The sequence below is a fragment of the Scyliorhinus torazame genome, chromosome 1 (genome assembly GCF_047496885.1).
Source record: "Scyliorhinus torazame isolate Kashiwa2021f chromosome 1, sScyTor2.1, whole genome shotgun sequence".
Taxonomy (NCBI): Eukaryota; Metazoa; Chordata; class Chondrichthyes; order Carcharhiniformes; family Scyliorhinidae; genus Scyliorhinus; species Scyliorhinus torazame.
In genome coordinates, this window is record NC_092707.1 from 174,702,996 (window position 1) to 174,721,975 (window position 18,980).

At 46.0% G+C, this 18,980-nt stretch overlaps 1 protein-coding gene across 4 annotated transcripts in view; it reads right to left on the reverse strand.

Annotated features, from left to right (window-relative positions):
• The window catches only part of LOC140417229 (bone morphogenetic protein 7-like), a 177,667-nt gene that overhangs the window by 65,301 nt on the left and 93,386 nt on the right, over positions 1 to 18,980 (reverse strand). For all 4 annotated transcript variants that reach the window (XM_072501187.1, XM_072501186.1, XM_072501185.1 and 1 more), the window contains exon 2: positions 374 to 566. In XM_072501187.1, the coding sequence (XP_072357288.1) occupies positions 374 to 566 (193 nt within the window). The remainder of the gene's footprint in view (positions 1 to 373; positions 567 to 18,980) is intronic.

Sequence of the window (18,980 nt, forward strand, 5' to 3'; positions counted from 1 at the left end):
CGAGGGTAATCTTGGGATTTGTGTGATGGTGTAACTCAGCTGGAGGTGAATCGGCAGCCTGTTTTACATCTGTCTGGATTTTATTTCCATTTCCAGGAAAGGTACGCTGGCAGTTCATAATCACTTGAGTTACCCACGGTTACGCTTGCTTATTGTCTGGATGTGCGCAGGAGTAGTGGGAGTATCTGCAGAATGTACCTCAGCAGTGGCCAATGCCCTCAGGATGGGGGCAAAACTCCTTGCTAAAGAATTTTGTGAACAAGATATCACAGAATGTAACATTCACGAGCTGTGGGTTTGTGGGCACAATTAATCCCTTGGTTATAAACCACAGGTTATAGGACTGCATAAACACTGTATAATAAGCACTAACCTGTCCTGGGACACCTGCAACACTTGGTAAATTGTGATGTGGAGGGTCATGTTTCCATGGAAATTGTCATTTGCTCCTTTGTAGATCCTAAACTCTGCTGCAGTGACGATTTCACCTTGAGGAATCTGCGTTAAATCAAACTTAAATTCTTTCCACTGTGCCTTATGGTGAAAAACATCTTCATTGTGCTCCACTGTCAAAACAACAACAAAAAGAGTCATTGTTTAAATGTGTACAGTTCCCACTCCTTTACCAATGCTACTCTATAATTGGACACTGGATGTAATGGGAGAGCCTCCAGCTGGGTTCCAACTCCTGCCTGAAATCGGAAATCTCCACATGGAGAACTGAGGATGCGAGTTTTTGTCCTACACCAGTATGAAATGACAATCTGGAGCTTCATCGTTTGATTTATTGCATATTCCTACACGAGAGAGTGAGAGAATGCTAATCTTTGGTACAGAAATGCCTTTGCTATCCACACAGTGTTAACTTGCTGAATAAATTTGAACTCCATACAATTGACACAGCAAAGCGACTAAAGTGCTTTTAAGTGTGAAATGAAGATTCGGGGGGCGATTCTCCAAAATTGAGACAGAATGTTCGCGCCGTTGCGAACGCCGTCGCGTTTCACGATGGCGCGAAACGGGCACAGGGACAACTGATTCTATCCCCCACAGGGGGCCAGCATGGCGCTGGAGCGGTTCACGCTGCTCCAGCCTCCCTTCCTGGCGCCAAATGGGTGCCGCGCCAACTCGCGCATGCGTGGGGGACTTCTTCAGCGCGCCGGCCCCGACTCAACATGGCGTCGGGATTTAGGGGCCGGCAGCGCAACAAAGTAGGCCCGGGAGGGGGGAGAGGCCGGCCCGCCAATCGGTGGGCCCCGATCGCGGGCCAGACCCCATTGGAGCCCCCCCCCACCGGTGAAGGAGCGCTTTTCCCCGCCCCACAGGCTGTCCCCGACCCTTCGCGCAGAGTTCCCGCCGGCAGCGACCAGAGGTGAACGGCGCCGGCAGGACTCTGTCGTATCCATGCGGCCGCTCGGCCCATCCGGGCTGGAGAATCAGCGGCCCCGCCAATTCCAGCGGCCGGCGCCGCATCAAACGCGCCGGCGTAAATGGCGCCGATTCTCCGCACCTCGGAGAATCGCGCGCCGGCGTTGTGGTGCAGTTGCGCCGATTCTCCGACCGAGAGAATCAAACTCTTTTTTTAAACCAAATGAATATTTAATGTATCTTTTTTCAAATACATATTTTAATTAACTTTTTCAATATTTTAAAACATAATTTGCATTACACATATTTAACTACCATTTAACAAACCCTCCCTCAATCCGAAAACAATTCATCAACTAATTAACTACCCCCTCCCTTTAGCTGCTGACTGAGGCTAATTCCTTAAAGTGAGATATGAATGGACGCCGTCCCTTATGAAACCCCTCCTCATTCCCTCTTAAACTAAATTTAACCTTGTCTAGGCTCAGAAACTCCATTAAATCTCCAAGCCATACGGAGGCACAGGATGGAGAAACTGACCTCCAACCCAATAGGATCTTCCTTCTCGCCCCCAGTGAGACGAAGGCTAAGACATCGGCCCCAGCCCCTGTCTGGAGCTTCGGCATGTCCGATACCCCAAATATAGCTTCCAGGAGATTGGGATCTAAGTTCAACTGTAAAACTGTCGATATGGTGCTAAAGAAGTTGCCCCAGAACCTCCTCAGTTTTGGGCACAACCAAAATATGTGCACATGATTGGCTGGCCCCTTCCCGCACCTTTCACAAATGTCCTCAACCCCTTCGAACAGGTGACTCATTCTCAACCTCATCAAATGTGTTCTGTGAACTGCCGTCAAAGTACCGTATTGCATCTTTGACTTTGTCTATATATATGTTTCTGGAACCCACCTCTTCATTCACCCGAGGTAGGAGCAGTGCTCCGAAAGCTAGTGATTCAAAACAAACCTGTTGGACTTTAATCTGATGTCGTAAGACTTCTTACTGTATTCGTGCCAACCTTGTGCAGGAGGTCGATGCATTTACCCTTCGTAAAATTTCACACCACAGCCCTTCCTCTAACGTCTCTCCCAATTTCTCCTCCCATTAGATTCAAATTAATACTTTGACCGTCATTTTGCACAATATGAACAACAATATCTTCACCTTGCATTGATTTTATTTTTTTTCATATAAAGCAAAGGGAGGTTAGTGGTTTCACAAACCAGAACGAAATGCAGAGACATAATTATAGGAATGTTCAGCTTTTAAAAATAAACTCCTAAAGAGAAGGAATTAATTAGAGGGCAAAGAACAGGGCGTGTTTCAAAAATAAAAAAGTTACTGAAGATTTTGCATTTTCCAAAACCACGTGTCCCATTCTGAAACAGTTGGGACATTTTAAACCTTGGTCTTACTCCAAAGCAAGATGATGCGAGAGGCAGAAGCAGGAATCCTCCATCCAGGATGATTTTCTGAACTTTCTTTGATGTGACTGTTTGTGCTTCTGCTTCCCAGAATTAGAAATGCAATAAAACTTTCACTGAGTTCCATTGATAAAGCCAATTGAAAAAAATCAAGGAATTTCAAGCGTAAATTACATCTAGTGCAAATTGAGTTGCCATGATCATGTACGATGGCTTTAAAAAACACTGCGGGTGAAATCTGCCTGGCTCACAGAACTGGCCATACCCGACCAAATTGATCAACAAGACACATTTCTGCCAAATGCACCTGTTTGCTTTGAAAAGGTTCTTAACAAGTAAACTTTTCATTTGCAAGCAGCTTATTAAAATCCACTCAACATTAACAAATTAATTGAAGAAAGTGACAAGTGATTAATGAAATCGGCAATTAAAATGAAAGTAAGTTGTTTTAGGTGTTTCAGATTAGGCTACAAGTAGTGAACTACCCAGTCTTATTAAAAATGTATATTTTTTTCTGATAAACTAATTTTCAGCTTTCTTAATAAAATGGCACCAGGTTAGGACTCAAATGTATCAAAGTGCGTGTTTTAATGCAATGGGGAAAATAAACAATGAGATTCTAAAATGCTGCCTGATTGTGCTGTTTCAGGTGAGATTTCATGATTGTGACTACGCAAATGAGTTTGAGTGGAAACTCAGTCACCTGAGTGAACACAACTAGAAGTTCAATGCTATCTAGAACAGAGTGGTTTGCTTGAACTCTGCCACTCTTTTGCAACAGGCACAATTTTGGCCTGCAATGCACACAATCTATGGGATGCACTGCAACAACTCATTAAGGTAACTTATATAGCACCTCCTTCCCCTTAGATCATTACCACCAAGTAGGAAAATATGCAATAATGTTGTGGGACCACCATTGCGTTCCCCTCCATAACCCACACTTAACTTGAGTTGGATCTTTATGGCTGTACCTCTGATGTTGCTCGATCAATATCTTCCAATTTCCTATTTAACACCATTGTGGGGACACCATCGACATGAGGACTACACTGGGTTAAGGAGGAGGTCCTCAGGGCAAACAAACATTGGTAGTAAATAATAATTTTTATAATCTTTATTAGTGTCACAAGTAGGCTTACATTAACACTGCAATGAAGTTACTGTGAAAATCCCCCAGTTTCCACACTCCGGCGCCTGTCCGGGTACACAGAGGGCGAATTCAGAATGTCCAATTCACCTAACAGCATGTCTTTCGGGACTTGCGGGAGGAAACCGGATCACCCAGAGGAAACGCACGCAGACACGGGGAGAACGTGCAGACTCCACACAGACAGTGACCCAAGCCGGGAATCTAACCTGGGTCCCTGGAGCTGTGAAGCAACAGTGCTAACCACTGTGCTACCGTGCCGTCCTCTGTGACCTTGCCAGTCTCACCCAAACCCCAAGAATATATGGTGGATAACTGTATTGGGAACTTTATCATCTTTTCCCCAGAACAAAATTATTTAGATGTCTAAGTAAATCAAATAATCCAAATCTTTACACTCAGCTTGCTCAGATTTTTCAAGGGTAGCAGATAGCACATTGAAACAATATTGAATGGCTGCATTTGAAAACAAATGGATGACATATTTCTCAGAATTCTAGAATTGTCACAGCACAGGAGGCCATTCGACACTAGCTCTCCAAATGACCAATTCAGCAATGTCATTTCCCCTGCCCTTTCCTGTATGGTGTTCCTTGGCCGGGATTCTCTGAGCCTCCGCGCCGCAATCGCACTCGGCACGGGGGTGGAGAATGGGGCGTCAGATCCCGAACGTGTCCGACGCCGTCCCGCGATTCTCCAGGGACCGGAGAATTGCCAGCAATCACGCACGTGGTCGACGCAACGCCGGTCGGGGGCCATTGAAAGAGGTCCCGCCGCGATTCTCCGCCAACAACTGGCCGAGATCCTGCCGGCGTGGTTCACTTATGGTTCCATAGGCGGGCACTCGGAGCGGCGGCTGCGAGTTTATGTAACCCGGGGGGGGGGGGGGGGGGGCCTCCAGGACGGCCAGGCTCGCGATTACGGGCCACCGATCAGCGTGTGCGCGCGATCTGAAGGGGACCCATATTGTTGGGGCCGGCCCGCTGTGTGGGTCCACCATGTTGCATGGGGCCGCCGCAGGCGGGGACCCGCGGCCGGAAGTGCAGGGCCCCGTATCAGCAGCCGGAGCTGTGTGGAGCACTCCGGGGCCCTGCTAGCCCCCTTCAAAACGGAGAATCACTTTGGACTTTCTTCAGGAAAGTCCAGAGTGATTTGTGCCCGTTTTCTCACGGGCGTGGGGCCATAGCCCCATTATCAGAGACATCTGCCCCTTGTTTTTGATTGATGTATTAGCTGTTCCTGGACCGCTAGATAATTCAGCACAGTTAAGTAAACAGACCCTGAATATATTAGCGAATATTAAAATGTAACCCTCAGATTTCAAGTGCGATGTGCTATGTGCAAATATTTAACCAAAAAGAATGGATTTGCATACTATCGCAAGCTATAACTAGGCATTGTGCTGCACATCTGTAAGGGCCCTTCCTGTGGATTCCCTTATTTCCCATTTATTTAACTTTGTGGTTATCAGGGCAGCACGGTGGCGCAGTGGGTTAGCCCTGTTGCCTCACGGCGCCGAGGTCCCAGGTTCGATCCCGGCCCTGGGTCACTGTCTGTGTGGAGTTTGCACATTCTCCCCGTGTTTGTGTGGGTTTCGCCCCCCCCCCCCAACCCAAAGATGGGCAGGGTAGGTGGGATTGGCCATGCTAAATTGCCCCTTAGTTGGAAAAGATGAATTGCGTACTCTAAATTTTAAAAAAAGAAAGAAAAAAAAACTTTGTGGTTATCATTTTGATCCATGGATATTTAATGTATATATACCTTTAAGTCGAGCAGAGGAAATGAGGAACTCAAAAGTCACAAAATGGTACAATGCTATGGAGGTTTAGCTTCTGAACAGGAAATAAATTAGACTTTTTGACACTCAAGGGATCGGAGGGATTCAGTTTGATTGCTTGGCTGGTGGCCAATGAATTGGCAATAGGTCGTATTCTGCCTGCCGACATTGGGATGGTTTACAGAGGACGCAGGAAGTGAGAGTTAGATCCTGGATGCTAAGAGGGGAGTGTCTGTCTGTCTGTCTCCCTCTCTCTACAGACATATTGCTTATCTGCTGTTTTGCTGAACCTGCAGAGATGTTTTTGAGAGCAGGATGAATCGACAGTGAAAACCATTACAGACTGAAAGCAAAAACCTCAAACTGAAAGCCTGGACTGAAGAAGGGTGTACTGGAAGACATCCATCTGAAAGAAAGACTGTTATCCTTTCACTTTCATCATTATTTTACACTCCTCTTTTCCCTCTGTGTTTGTTTGTTTGTCTTGTGTGTTTGTGTACATATATATATATATAGGGGTGAGCTAAGGGAGGGATTAGAAATTAAATAGTTAATCAGTTGTATTTGCTGCATGTAGTTATTGATATGAATAAAAATTATGTTTAAATTTACTAACCGGTAAATAACTGTAGTTATTGGGCAGCCAAAGACCAAAGACTTTGGATATTTTCTAAGAATTATCTGTTCAGTTCAATTTTGTTGTTACTCAGGGTCAAATGGGGCTGGAATTGACTCGCACTAGCCCAGGGAGTCGTAACACATAATACTCAACACTGAAGGCCGAAATAATTAAAATAATGGAATGAATACATGATGAAATTAGATTGTTCATGTGCAGAACACCTTTAAAACGCCTCACAAAATCCTCACACTTGTACCTGTGCACAACAATTTAAATCACAGCACAATGACAGTGTTAAGATTTGTTTGTGGAGAGATTAGTATGTTCCTCAGGTTTTAATTCTTTTTCTACATCCGGCAGTTTGCTCTAAAGGAGGGGAAGCCACTGTTTCTTTTCTGAAAGCCTTTTGAACGCGAGTGCAGGAGCTGAATTGGAGACGGACATGGAAGTAAATATTTCTCAAGCCGCAGGCGCATGGTGAAAAGCTGAAGCAGAAAAGGGTGGCTTGGCAGAAACTGCAAGAGCCTATACATCACTGTTCGCTGATGGATTTTATCCAAACAGTATTATATTTTTACAAACTTGTCAGAAGGTGAGGATAAATAGCAAGTTAAAACCGTCAGAGCCAGGAATGCTGGTTTACTGCGCTTTGGACAGAATTTACAGTCTCACAGCCTCAGTGAGAGAAAAAAACATAAGCATTCCTAGCACTAAGGTATTTCCTGATTATGGAAATATTCTTGGAGAACAAAATGTTTTGGCACCCCAAGGACCTAGTGGGTAAAAGCACAAGATACTTTTGTTTGCACTGAGTGCTGAATTTGGTGCTTTTTGAGTGCGATAGTGAGAGTTTGGTGACCGAGGGAGTATAAGGCTTCATTTTTATCTAAAGTTTAGTCTTTCTTTTATTTAGTTAATTAACTTAAAAGTTGCTGTTTGGTTTAGAAGAAGGTGAATTTTCAATCAGCTTTAAACAGGCTTCTACTTCTAGGCACTTGCAGCTGGAGCTTGTTAATTAGTTAATTGGATTAGGCCAGTTTTTCAGAGGCTAGATTCACAGTATAAAAGTGATCCCCGACAGTGCAGACTTTGTTTGCACTGAGTGCTGAATTTGGTGCTTTTTGAGTGCGATAGTGAGAGTTTGGTGACCGAGGGAGTGCTGAATTTGGTGCTTTTTGAGTGCGATAGTGAGAGTTTGGTGACCGAGGGAGTTAGGTGAGGAGGGAGGAAGGTGCTCCTTTCATTTTGTTTCCGACATTTCCGCAAAGATTGCGAAGAGAGCCAGGAGTTTACAAGAAGTGTAGCAGAGTCGGAGGGCGGAGATCTAGTTAGTCCACACAGCAGCTATATTCTGTAAGGTAAGAGGGGATGGAGGCTAGGCCAGTTACATGCTCCTCCTGTAGGATGTGGGTGGTGAGGGATACCACCGGTGTCCCCACTGACTATACCTGCGGGAAGTGCACCCAACTTCAGCTCCTCAAAGACCGTGTTAGGGAACTGGAGCTGAAGCTGGATGAACTTCGGATCATCCGGGAGGCAGAGGGGGTGATTGAGAAGAGTTACAGGGAGGTAACCACACCCAAGGTACAGGACAAGAATAGCTGGGTTACAGTCAGGGGGAAAACAAACAAACAGGCAGACAGTGCAGGGATCCCTCGTGGCCGTTCCCCTTCAAAACAAGTATGCCGTTTTGGATGCTGTTGGGGGGGATGACCTACCGGGGGAAGGCCCTAGCGGCCAGGTCTCTGGCACTGAGTCTGGCTCTGGGGCTCAGAAGGGAAGGGGGGAGAATAGAAAAGCAATAGTTGTAGGAGATTCAATGGTTAGGGGAATAGATAGGAGATTCTGTGGTCGCGAGCGAGACTCCCGGAAGGTATGTTGCCTCCCGGCTGCCAGGGCCAGGGATGTCTTGGATCGTGTCTTCAGGATCCTTAAGGGGGAGGGGGAGCAGCCAGAAGTCGTGGTGCACATTGGTACCAACGACATAGGTAGGAAAAGGGGTGTGGAGGTAATAAACAAGTTTAGGGAGTTAGGCTGGAAGTTGAAAGCCAGGACAGACAGAGTTGTCATCTCTGGTTTGTTGCCGGTGCCACGTGATAGCGAGGCTAGGAATAGGGAGAGAGTGCAGTTGAACACGTGGCTGCAGGAATGGTGTAGGAGGGAGGGCTTCAGGTATTTGGATAATTGGAGCGCATTCTGGGGAAGGTGGGACCTGTACAAGCAGGACGGGTTGCATCTGAACCAGAGTGGCACCAATATCCTGGGAGGGAGGTTTGCTAGTACTCTTCGGGAGGGTTTAAACTAATTTGGCAGGGGAATGGGAACCGGATTTGTAGTCCAGCAACTAAGGTAGCCGATATTCAGGACGCCAAAGCATGTAATGAGGCAGTGGGGAAGGGAACACTGACAAAGGAGAGTATTTGCAGGCACGGAGATGGGTTGAAGTGTGTATACTTCAACGCAAGAAGCATCAGGAATAAGGTGGGTGAACTTAAGGCATGGATCGGTACTTGGGACTACGATGTGGTGGCCATCACGGAAACTTGGATAGAAGAGGGGCAGAAATGGTTGTTGGAGGTCCCTGGGTATAGATGTTTCAATAAGATTAGTGAGGGTGGTAAAAGAGGTGGGGGGGGGGGTGGCATTATTAATTAGAGATAGTATAACAGCTGCAGAAAGGCAGTTCGAGGAGTATCACCCTGTTGAGGTAGTATGGGTTGAAGTCAGAAATAGGAAAGGAGCAGTCACCTTGTTAGGAGTTTTCTATAGGCCCCCCAATAGTAGCAGAGATGTGGAGGAACAGATTGGGAAACAGATTTTGGAAAGGTGCAGAAGTCATAGGGTAGTAGTCATGGGCGACTTTAACTTCCCAAATATTGAGTGGAAACTCTTTAGATCAAATAGTTTGGATGGGGTGGTGTTTGTGCAGTGTGTCCAGGAAGCTTTTCTAACACAGTATGTAGATTGTCCAACTAGAGGAGGGGCAATATTGGATTTAGTACTGGGTAATGAACCAGGGCAAGTGATAGATTTGTTAGTGGGGGAGCATTTTAGAGGTAGTGACCACAATTCTGTGACTTTCACTTTAGTAATGGAGAGGGATAGGTACGTGCAACAGGGCAAGGTTTACAATTGGGGGAAGGGTAAATACGATGTTGTCAGACAAGAATTGAAGTGCATAAGTTGGGAACATAGGCTGGCAGGGAAGGACACAAGTGAAATGTGGAACTTGTTCAAGGAACAGGTGCTACGTGTCCTTGATATGTATGTCCCTGTCAGGCAGGGAAGAGATGGTCGAGTGAGGGAACCATGGTTGACAAGAGAGGTTGAATGTCTTGTTAAGAGGAAAAAGGTGACTTATGTAAGGCTGAGGAAACAAAGTTCAGACAGGGCATTGGAGGGATACAAGATAGCCAGGAGGGAACTGAAGAAAGGGATTAGGAGAGCTAAGAGAGGGCATGAACAATCTTTGGCGGGTAGGATCAAGGAAAACCCCAAGGCCTTTTACACATATGTGAGAAATATGAGAATGACTAGAGCGAGGGTAGGTCCGATCAAGGACAGTGGCGGGAGATTGTGTATTGAGTCTGAAGAGGTAGGAGAGGTCTTGAATGAGTACTTTTCTTCTGTATTTACAAATGAGAGGGGTGATATTGTTGGAGAGGACAGTGTGAAACAGATTGGTAAGCTCGAGGAAATACTTGTTAGGAAGGAAGATGTGTTGGGCATTTTGAAAAACTTGAGGATAGACAAGTCCCCCGGGCCTGACGGGATATATCCAAGGATTCTATGGGAAGCAAGAGATGAAATTGCAGAGCCGTTGGCAATTATCTTTTCGTCCTCACTGTCAACAGGGGTGGTACCAGGGGATTGGAGAGTGGCGAATGTCGTGCCCCTGTTCAAAAAAGGAACTAGGGATAACCCTGGTAATTACAGGCCAGTTAGTCTTACTTCGGTGGTAGGCAAAGTAATGGAAAGGGTACTGAAGGATAGGATTTCTGAGCATTTGGAAAGACACTGCTTGATTAGGGATAGTCAGCACGGATTTGTGAGGGGTAGGTCTTGCCTTACAAATCTTATTGAATTCTTTGAGGAGGTGACCAAGCATGTGGATGAAGGTAAAGCAGTGGATGTAGTGTACATGGATTTTAGTAAGACATTTGATAAAGTTCCCCATGGTAGGCTTCTGCACAAAGTAAGGAGGCATGGGATAGTGGGAAATTTGGCCAGTTGGATAACGAACTGGCTAACCGATAGAAGTCAGAGAGTGGTGGTGGATGGCAAATATTCAGCCTGGATCCCAGTTACCAGTGGTGTACCGCAGGGATCAGTTCTGGGTCCTCTGCTGTTTGTGATTTTCATTAATGACTTGGATGAGGGAGTTGAAGGGTGGGTCAGTAAATTTGCAGACGATACGAAGATTGGTGGAGTTGTGGATAGTAAGGAGGGCTGTTGTCGGCTGCAAAGAGACATAGATAGGATGCAGAGCTGGGCTGAGAAGTGGCAGATGGAGTTTAACCCTGAAAAGTGTGAGGTTGTCCATTTTGGAAGGACAAATATGAATGTGGAATACAGGGTTAACGGTAGAGTTCTTGGCATTGTGGAGGAGCAGAGAGACCTTGGGGTCTATGTTCATACATCTTTGAAAGTTGCCACTCAAGTGGATAGAGCTGTGAAGAAGGCCTATGGTGTGCTCGCGTTCATTAACAGAGGGATTGAATTTAAGAGCCGTGAGGTGATGATGCAGCTGTACAAAACTTTGGTAAGGCCACATTTGGAGTACTGTGTACAGTTCTGGTCGCCTCATTTTAGGAAGGATGTGGAAGCTCTGGAAAAGGTGCAAAGAAGATTTACCAGGATGTTGCCTGGAATGGAGAGTAGGTCTTACGAGGAAAGGTTGAGGGTGCTAGGCCTTTTCTCATTAGAGCGGAGAAGGATGAGGGGCGACTTGATAGAGGTTTATAAGATGATCAGGGGAATAGATAGAGTAGACAGTCAGAGACTTTTTCCCCAGGTGGAACACACCATTACAAGGGGACATAAATTTAAGGTGAAAGGTGGAAGATATAGGAGGGATATCAGAGGTAGGTTCTTTACCCAGAGTGTAGTGGGGGCATGGAATGCACTGCCTGTGGAAGTAGTTGAGTCGGAAACATTAGGGACCTTCAAGCAGCTGTTGGATAGGTACATGGATTACGGGAAAATGATATAGTGTAGATTTATTTGTTTTAAGGGCAGCACGGTAGCATTGTGGATAGCACAATTGCTTCACAGATCCATGGTCCCAGGTTCGATTCCGGCTTGGGTCATTGTCTGTGCGGAGTCTGCACGTCCTCCCCGTGTCTGCGTGGGTTTCCTCCCACAGTCCAAAGATGTGCGGGTTAGGTGAATTGGCCAATGATAAATTGCCCTTAATGTCCAAATTGCCCTTGGTGTTGGGTGGAGGTGTTGAGTTTGGGTGGGGTGCTCTTTCCAAGAGCTTGTGCAGACTCAAAGGGCCGAATGGCCTCCTTCTGCACTGTAAATTCAATGATAATCTATGATCAATCTAGGACAAAGGTTCGGCACAACATCGTGGGCCGAAGGGCCTGTTCTGTGCTGTATTTTCTATGTTCTATGTTCTATCTTGAAGAAGGCCATTTGGCTCATCTTAATTCATCTATCCAGAATTCTGCACAGAAACAGACCAATCAGCTCAACTGGACAATGTCCATGTTATGATGCAGCATGACCCTCTCCCAATCTATTGATCTCTCCCACCCTGTTAATTGTCCCTCAGTTAGCTGGAGGATACACCCATTAACAATATTTACTGTCCTGTGCTCTTCTCCCATTTGCATCATGAAATATTCTCATCTCTTCCCTGACCATTCTCTTACTATTGTTACCTCCCCCACCTAATGGCGGGCAGAAGTCTTCACCCATTTGTTTGTCTGTCAAATAACATATCTCAGAAATGAATGGAAAGACTTCACCAAAACTCGGTCCATATGTAGGGTATGGCCCAAGGAAGAAATAAATTAATTATTGGTGAAGGTGAGGATCTAGATCTGGATCTTGGAACTTTTTTATGGATCGTTAACATTGGGAGATGGGGCCAATTAAAAGAATGTTGCACATTGTTTGATTTAGAATGCTGTTGATTGTTTTAAAATGTCATGGATTGTCTCAGTTGCAGTTATACAATTTGGCACAGCTGTCAAAATGTGAGCAGAGTTTTCTGAGCAGGTTATTGGATGTGGATTGATCTGAAGCCTCCACAGTGAGAAGGAAGCTCTTAATAAGATTATTTTTTTCAGCTTTGTAATTATAGAGCATCAGGGCAAAGCTTTAATAAAGGGCTGTGGAATTGTAATAATGTTGAATTAATGCAACATGGCAGGGGTGTGCACTCTGAATGCCCTCTTCAGTTGATATGTCTTCCACTAAGGTGGGCAGAATTAATGTTTTCACCCTGTTTTTAAACAATATATCTAAAAAATTAATGGATGGATTTCAACAAAATTTAATATAAAGAAAGTAAATGGTCCAAGGAATTTTCTGGCCATTCCCACCAGCGGGATCTTCCACCTGCCATTGGCGATCCCCCAGCACAGGTTTCCGGTGGCGGAGAGTGCAAACAATAGGAAACCAATGGCTGGCCACCTCCGCCACCGCAAAACATGGGTGGAGGGTGCAGAAAATCCCACCCTTGCTCTTGTGTGGCTGGTGTCCAATTTTGCTTTATAACAGTTCTGTGAAGCATCAGGAGATGTTTTATTATGTTCCAGGTACAAAGTAAGTACTGTTTGCTGTTGCTTTTGATATATTTGGGTTCCATGTCATGCTAAAGCTCATCATTCTGTGATCTTTGTGCTTTGTACTCTATGTTCAGCGCATGTCTGGGTCAGTCACAAGTACCACCTGAAAATGAGCAACGCCTCTCGTGCGTTACCCTCCACACCGATCACCCTTTCACACTGAACTCATAGATTATCATAGAATTTACAGTGCAGAAGGAGGGCATTCGGCCCATCGAGTCTGCACCGGCTCTTGGAAAGAGCACCCTACCCAAGGTCAACACCTCCATTCTATCCCCATAACCCAGTAACCTCACCCAACACTAAGGGCAATTTTGGACACCAAGGGCAATTTATCATGGCCAATCCACCTAACCTGCACATCTTTGGACTGTGGGAGGAAACCGGAGCACCCGGAGGAAACCCACGCACACACGGGGAGGATGTGCAGACTCTGCACAGACAGTGACCCAAGCCGAAATCGAACCTGGGACCCTGGAGCTGTGAAGCAATTGTGCTATCCACAATGCTACCGTGCTGCCCTCAATGGACAGGAGAATAAAGCAGGGAATATAGGAAGTGACCATCCTATCCTGGCATTACACCCCACTCGGACTGAAAATTTTGCCCGGTTTGTGCACAGGGTTTGCTTGCTGGCAGTCAATTCAACCACTCCAAGCCCACATTAGTGCGGGGGGGGGGGGGGAGCATGCAGAAGTCTGTTGGCTATCTGCCATTGCACTATTAACACATTAATGCCCCAATCCACTGGGTGAGGCACAGGACTGGAGTGCCTGGCACCAGTGGAACTGTAACCTTGAAGAAATCAGTGTCTTCAGGAGCAGAGCCATGAAAACAGAACAGAAAAGTTTTACCACAGAGAGAACGAGAAAAATACTGAAATTTAAAACAGCGACATTTCATAAAACACCCAGTGAACACCCATACATTTCAGTTGAACAAGCTAAAGAGCACAAAGAGGGCAGGGTGCTTGCAGTTATACATCAAGATTGTTCCTGGCAAGTGAAATATCTCAGGCTCAGTCCATTCATATAACTATCAAGACACACTGCTCGTGAGTGAATGGAACAATAATATTTGCCATCTGCGTGACAGCCACTCCTCTCCAGGGACCGTGATGAAATGCTCACCACATTAAAAGAATCTAACTTACAATTACATTGCTTTTCATCCATATTTACTTAAAGTATCTTCTGGAATCATCTAATCAGAAGTGCGTGACAATCACGCACAGGGATGGGTTGCTGCCCCAGTGGAAAAACCCTGGCGAAAAGAAGTACTTCCTTTGCTCACATTAGGTTTTAAGCTTAAGACTAATTATAATCAAAAGCAGAAATAAACACAGACCAAATATAAATATGCAAGGATCATTATCTGCAAGTCTAGCAGTTGATTTGAAGGAGCTGTTTGCCATTGGATAGACCTGCTGCAATCAAGGCAGCTTTGGAGCAGGCAACCCAATGTTTGCCTTTGACCAATGTTGGAAATGACTAAACTTAAATACAGACATCAGGAGGAGGATTTCAGGTGGCGTATTCTCCCTGATGCTACCAGTGGGAGGTCTGCCCGCAGAGGGCAGAGCTTATTATCATATTGCCACTGAGGTCCCACAGCCAAATGGGCACTGGGATATAGCTCAGCAGCTTGGAGCTCGGCCAATATTGGGCCATGTGACATAATATACACACACCGGCCCTGGGCTCCATAAATAGAGGCATAGAATACAAAAGCAAAGACGACATGATGAAACCTTTATTAAGCACTGGTTTGGCTTCCGCTGGAATATTATGTTCAGCTCTGGGCACTGCTTTTTGGGAAAGACAATGAAGGCTTCAGCAAAGCATAAAAGATTCACAAGAATGGCTCCATGGATCAGGGACTTCAGTTGCAAGGATAGATTAGAGAAATTTGGGCTGTCCACCTTGGAGAAGGTTGACTATTAGAGTTGTTCAGAATCATGCGGGGCCCATACAGAATAAATAGAGTGAAACTGTTCCCATTTTTGGAAGTAAGTGGCCAAAGGACCCATGGTGACATGAGGAAAAGGTTTTTTACACAGTGGGTGATTAGGGTCTGGAATGCACTGCCAGAAAATGGTGGCGACAGATTCAATCATGGCTTACAAAAGGAAACTGGATAAGCACCTGAAGAGAACAATCATTACAGGTTAAGGAAGGTTGTGGGAGTGCCGTGGACTAGCAATCGCTGAGTAACTCCTGCAGAAAGCTGGCACAGACACAATGGGCCTACTGCCCTACATGATTCTATGTGGAGGCTGATCTATCTGACAGGAGGGTGGGAGTGAGGTGGAGGAGCTTGGAGTGGAAAGGACCCACAGATCTTTGGTATCCTGGCCTCACAAAAATAGTATTTTAAAAAACAACTGTTTTTAATGCCTCTTAATCCAAGCAGAATGTCAATGACATACTCTGCCTGCTATGTTCAATTGTTCGGTGTTTGATTGTGTGCATCTGTTGACTTGTTCTTTGTTCTACCAGCAGAGCCTGTGGGTATGGAAACTGGTGGTTGTTGGCATTTTAAAAAGGCTTTTGTAATATAGTTCTGATCACGTGGGCAGAATCTTCAGTTCCCGGTTGCTGTCTTGCTCGCGGGTTGGAAAGGCAACAAGACTCTGAGGAAGAGGAAGAGGACCCATTGTATCTTCTGCCCATCAGGTAGTTGAATGGACAGTGGTGAGCCTTCCTCCAGATCAAGGGCACCAGAAGGCGATTTCCCACCCTTCAAGAGCTGCTGGCCAACCAGAGGAGAGCAGCTCTTGCACCAGGCAATACCATGGAGGGAATGTGGCTGCTGTTGGAACAACACTTCCTGCAGACCCAGAATCACAGAGTCAGCCAGGAGAAAGGAAAGTACTTTTGGGGGGTGCTGTCTTGTGGGTTGGGGCCTTGTGTGACGAGGGGGGCGGGCAGCTATCAGCTGCCGAGACCCTGCCTAATGCCCATGCTCTCGATCATGTGGGTCCTCAAGTCAGAGTCTTGTTGCCTTTCCAATGAGTGCATATTGATGGACTGTGACCCACACATCCCCACAGCTCCAGCTGAAATGCAGCCTGCACAGTTTCACAAGGTGTGCAGGCAACATGTAGGCTGGCTTGCCTGGAGCTGGGAAGATTGCAGCAGAGGCTCAAAGAGGCCCTTCAGTGGCCATTAATTGACCACTTAAGGGATTCAAGTGAAGGTGGGGCAGAAAGGTCAACCATGGGAAGAAATTAATACCAATGGAGGCTGGGAAATGTTGGGTATCAGTCCCGATGCCAATCCACCAGATTCTCAGGCCCACTCACTCCTCCTACAGGAGCAGAAGGTTCCAGCCCAAGAACCTGTTGAAGGTCATCTCTGCACATCTCCGAGGCACTCAACATAACACTGCCTCATTTTTCAATGTACATCATAGGACTTTGATTTGAATATCACAGGGAGGATACCATCTGAGCCAGGTGTTGGCCTAATGCCCCCCCCCCCCTCCCTGAGTGATTTTTCATTGATGACAGAATAAACCTATTGTAGCAAATAAAAACCCAGTGTGGGGAGCTGTGCCGTCTCTCAGGTCCAGCCACCACACTTTGCTTCCATGTTGGAATTTACATCTATATTGAGGCTGCACATTCTGTGCTGAAATTGCCCTGTCTCAAGGCTTCTTAAAGCAAAATTGCTTCATGGTCAATGATTTATGTTGTTTGCTGTATGTGGACAACTTTGGGATTTGTTGCACCATACACCGTGATTCCACCCCTGCCCTGCCCCTGGTTTTCGGCTCATGAAACAGTTGCCAGGATTGCATACAAAAATAAATCGGATGCTGAAGAGGAGAAAGTCAAAATTATTATTTTTTTAAAAACACAATAAGAATAAAGAGTTTTGAAGCTACCTTCTATTTGACCTCGTCTTCAGCCTCCCAGTTCCACATGCCTTCCACTGACCAACTTCCGTTCACACTGCTGAAGAATCAGCTGACAGGTGGCACATGAGGACAGCCTAGTTACTGTGCCCTCATCCTTGTAGGCAATTGTCTTTGACCCAATTGGGCAGATCTCGATTCTGTGCAATGGTGTAATGTGGGTGTGAGTGAATCAACTACATCTCTCCTCACTTTTATTTCCATTGACCTTGTGGACTGAATTGGTGTCAGGCTGGAAGGCGAGGGAGCTGGCAATATGGCAGGAGAAGGCGTCAGGAGCCAAGCCCTCCTCCCACATTTTACCAGCGGTGGTAACCTCGACGATGGAGCAGCCTGCAGACAATGGCCAGAAGTGGCTCAATTAAGGATGACCCCCCCCCCCCCCAACGGACATTTTGGCCACATTGGGTCATATGAAGAGACAACCAGGTGAACCCTGGCAGCTTTCCAGTTGTGTGGGGACAGGGGAGGCACCTTCATGGGCACTCCATTGTGCATGGAGGGCCCTCCAGCACCACCACTGCACCAAAGCCTCCCCCTCTCCGTGCCCCTGACCTCTTCCCTAAATCTCAGCTGCTCTTTGATGCACTATCAATTACGACGAGATGAGAGTAGAATGTAATCGAGGCTTTATTACACAGAGATGTGTGGCCTCCTACAGCAGCTTACAAAATGCTGCTGTTCGGAGAGCACACACATTTATACTCCGCCTACTGGGCGGTGCCAGCAGGCAGGGATCTACCCCCGTACCTGTAGTACAGGGGCCTTACCCATATATACAATATAATACAACAGTGGTGACTACCACACTCTTTGAGGGTGCCTCACCATCGTAGTGCCCTCATCCTGGAGCTGCATCATGAGGCCCCAGGCTCTCGCATTCGGCCCCAACTGTGCATCTTGCACATAAGCTAGAAAAATTCAGCCTACTGTGTTTTTTCTCATGTGAGTCCATCATATTTGGCACTGTCTTGGGAAATACCAGTGCACAGACCAGTAGCCCATTTCTCTGCTCACACCTTGCCCATAAATACCTGGAGTGGCTCATTTCTGCTTCTGCCGCTATATTTAATTCTAGAAAAGTGCAGATGTGTAAAACAACATACACAACAGAAAAATTCAACTGCTCAAGGTCAGGACAAGTTCTATTACTTTAAAACAAGACACAGATTGTCTTGGTGATTGCCCCTATAATGAGCCCCTGCCAGGCTATCAGAGATATCAAGAGGAGGAAAGACGTCCCCCCCCCCCCCCCCCCCCCCCCCCCCCCCAAGGTGAGCGAGTGAAATTCAGGGGTGAATTAATCCACACATTGTTTTAGCCTCAAGTTGGCAGATTTACCAAATCCAAATTTGTTGGGGATGGAACCGGTGCAGGACTGAAGTGGGAGCGTAATTGGAGTTCTGCTGATGATAAAAGCCCAAAGACCGTTAATTATTGATGCGACGCAACATATGAATTAAATCTAAAATGGATTTTAAAACGGAGTGTTGTGTCTGGGTTTCACTTAAAATCATTCAGCAGCTCAAAAACTGTCTGACGGCAATGCATAAGGACTTGATATAGAGCTAGCTGTTTACAATTCCTATTGGTTAGGGAGTACAAAACATTTTCGAAAAGAAAGGAGGACAATCACTCAGAAAATAGATAGGGCTGATGAATAGACTACCTTTTCTTTGACAGGAGAAAGTAAGAACATGAGGAAGTAATTTCAGTCTGAGTTAATTGACTTGTAGCAATTTGATAATTTTGTAGATCGCCCATCTCATAAAATAAACAACAATTTATATTTATATAGTGTATTTAATTAATAAAACATCTGGAGACACTTCACAAGAATATTACAAAACCAAATAAGACTCCGAGCCACAAAGCGATACATAGAACACACAGTGCAGAAGGAGGCCATTCGGCCCATCGA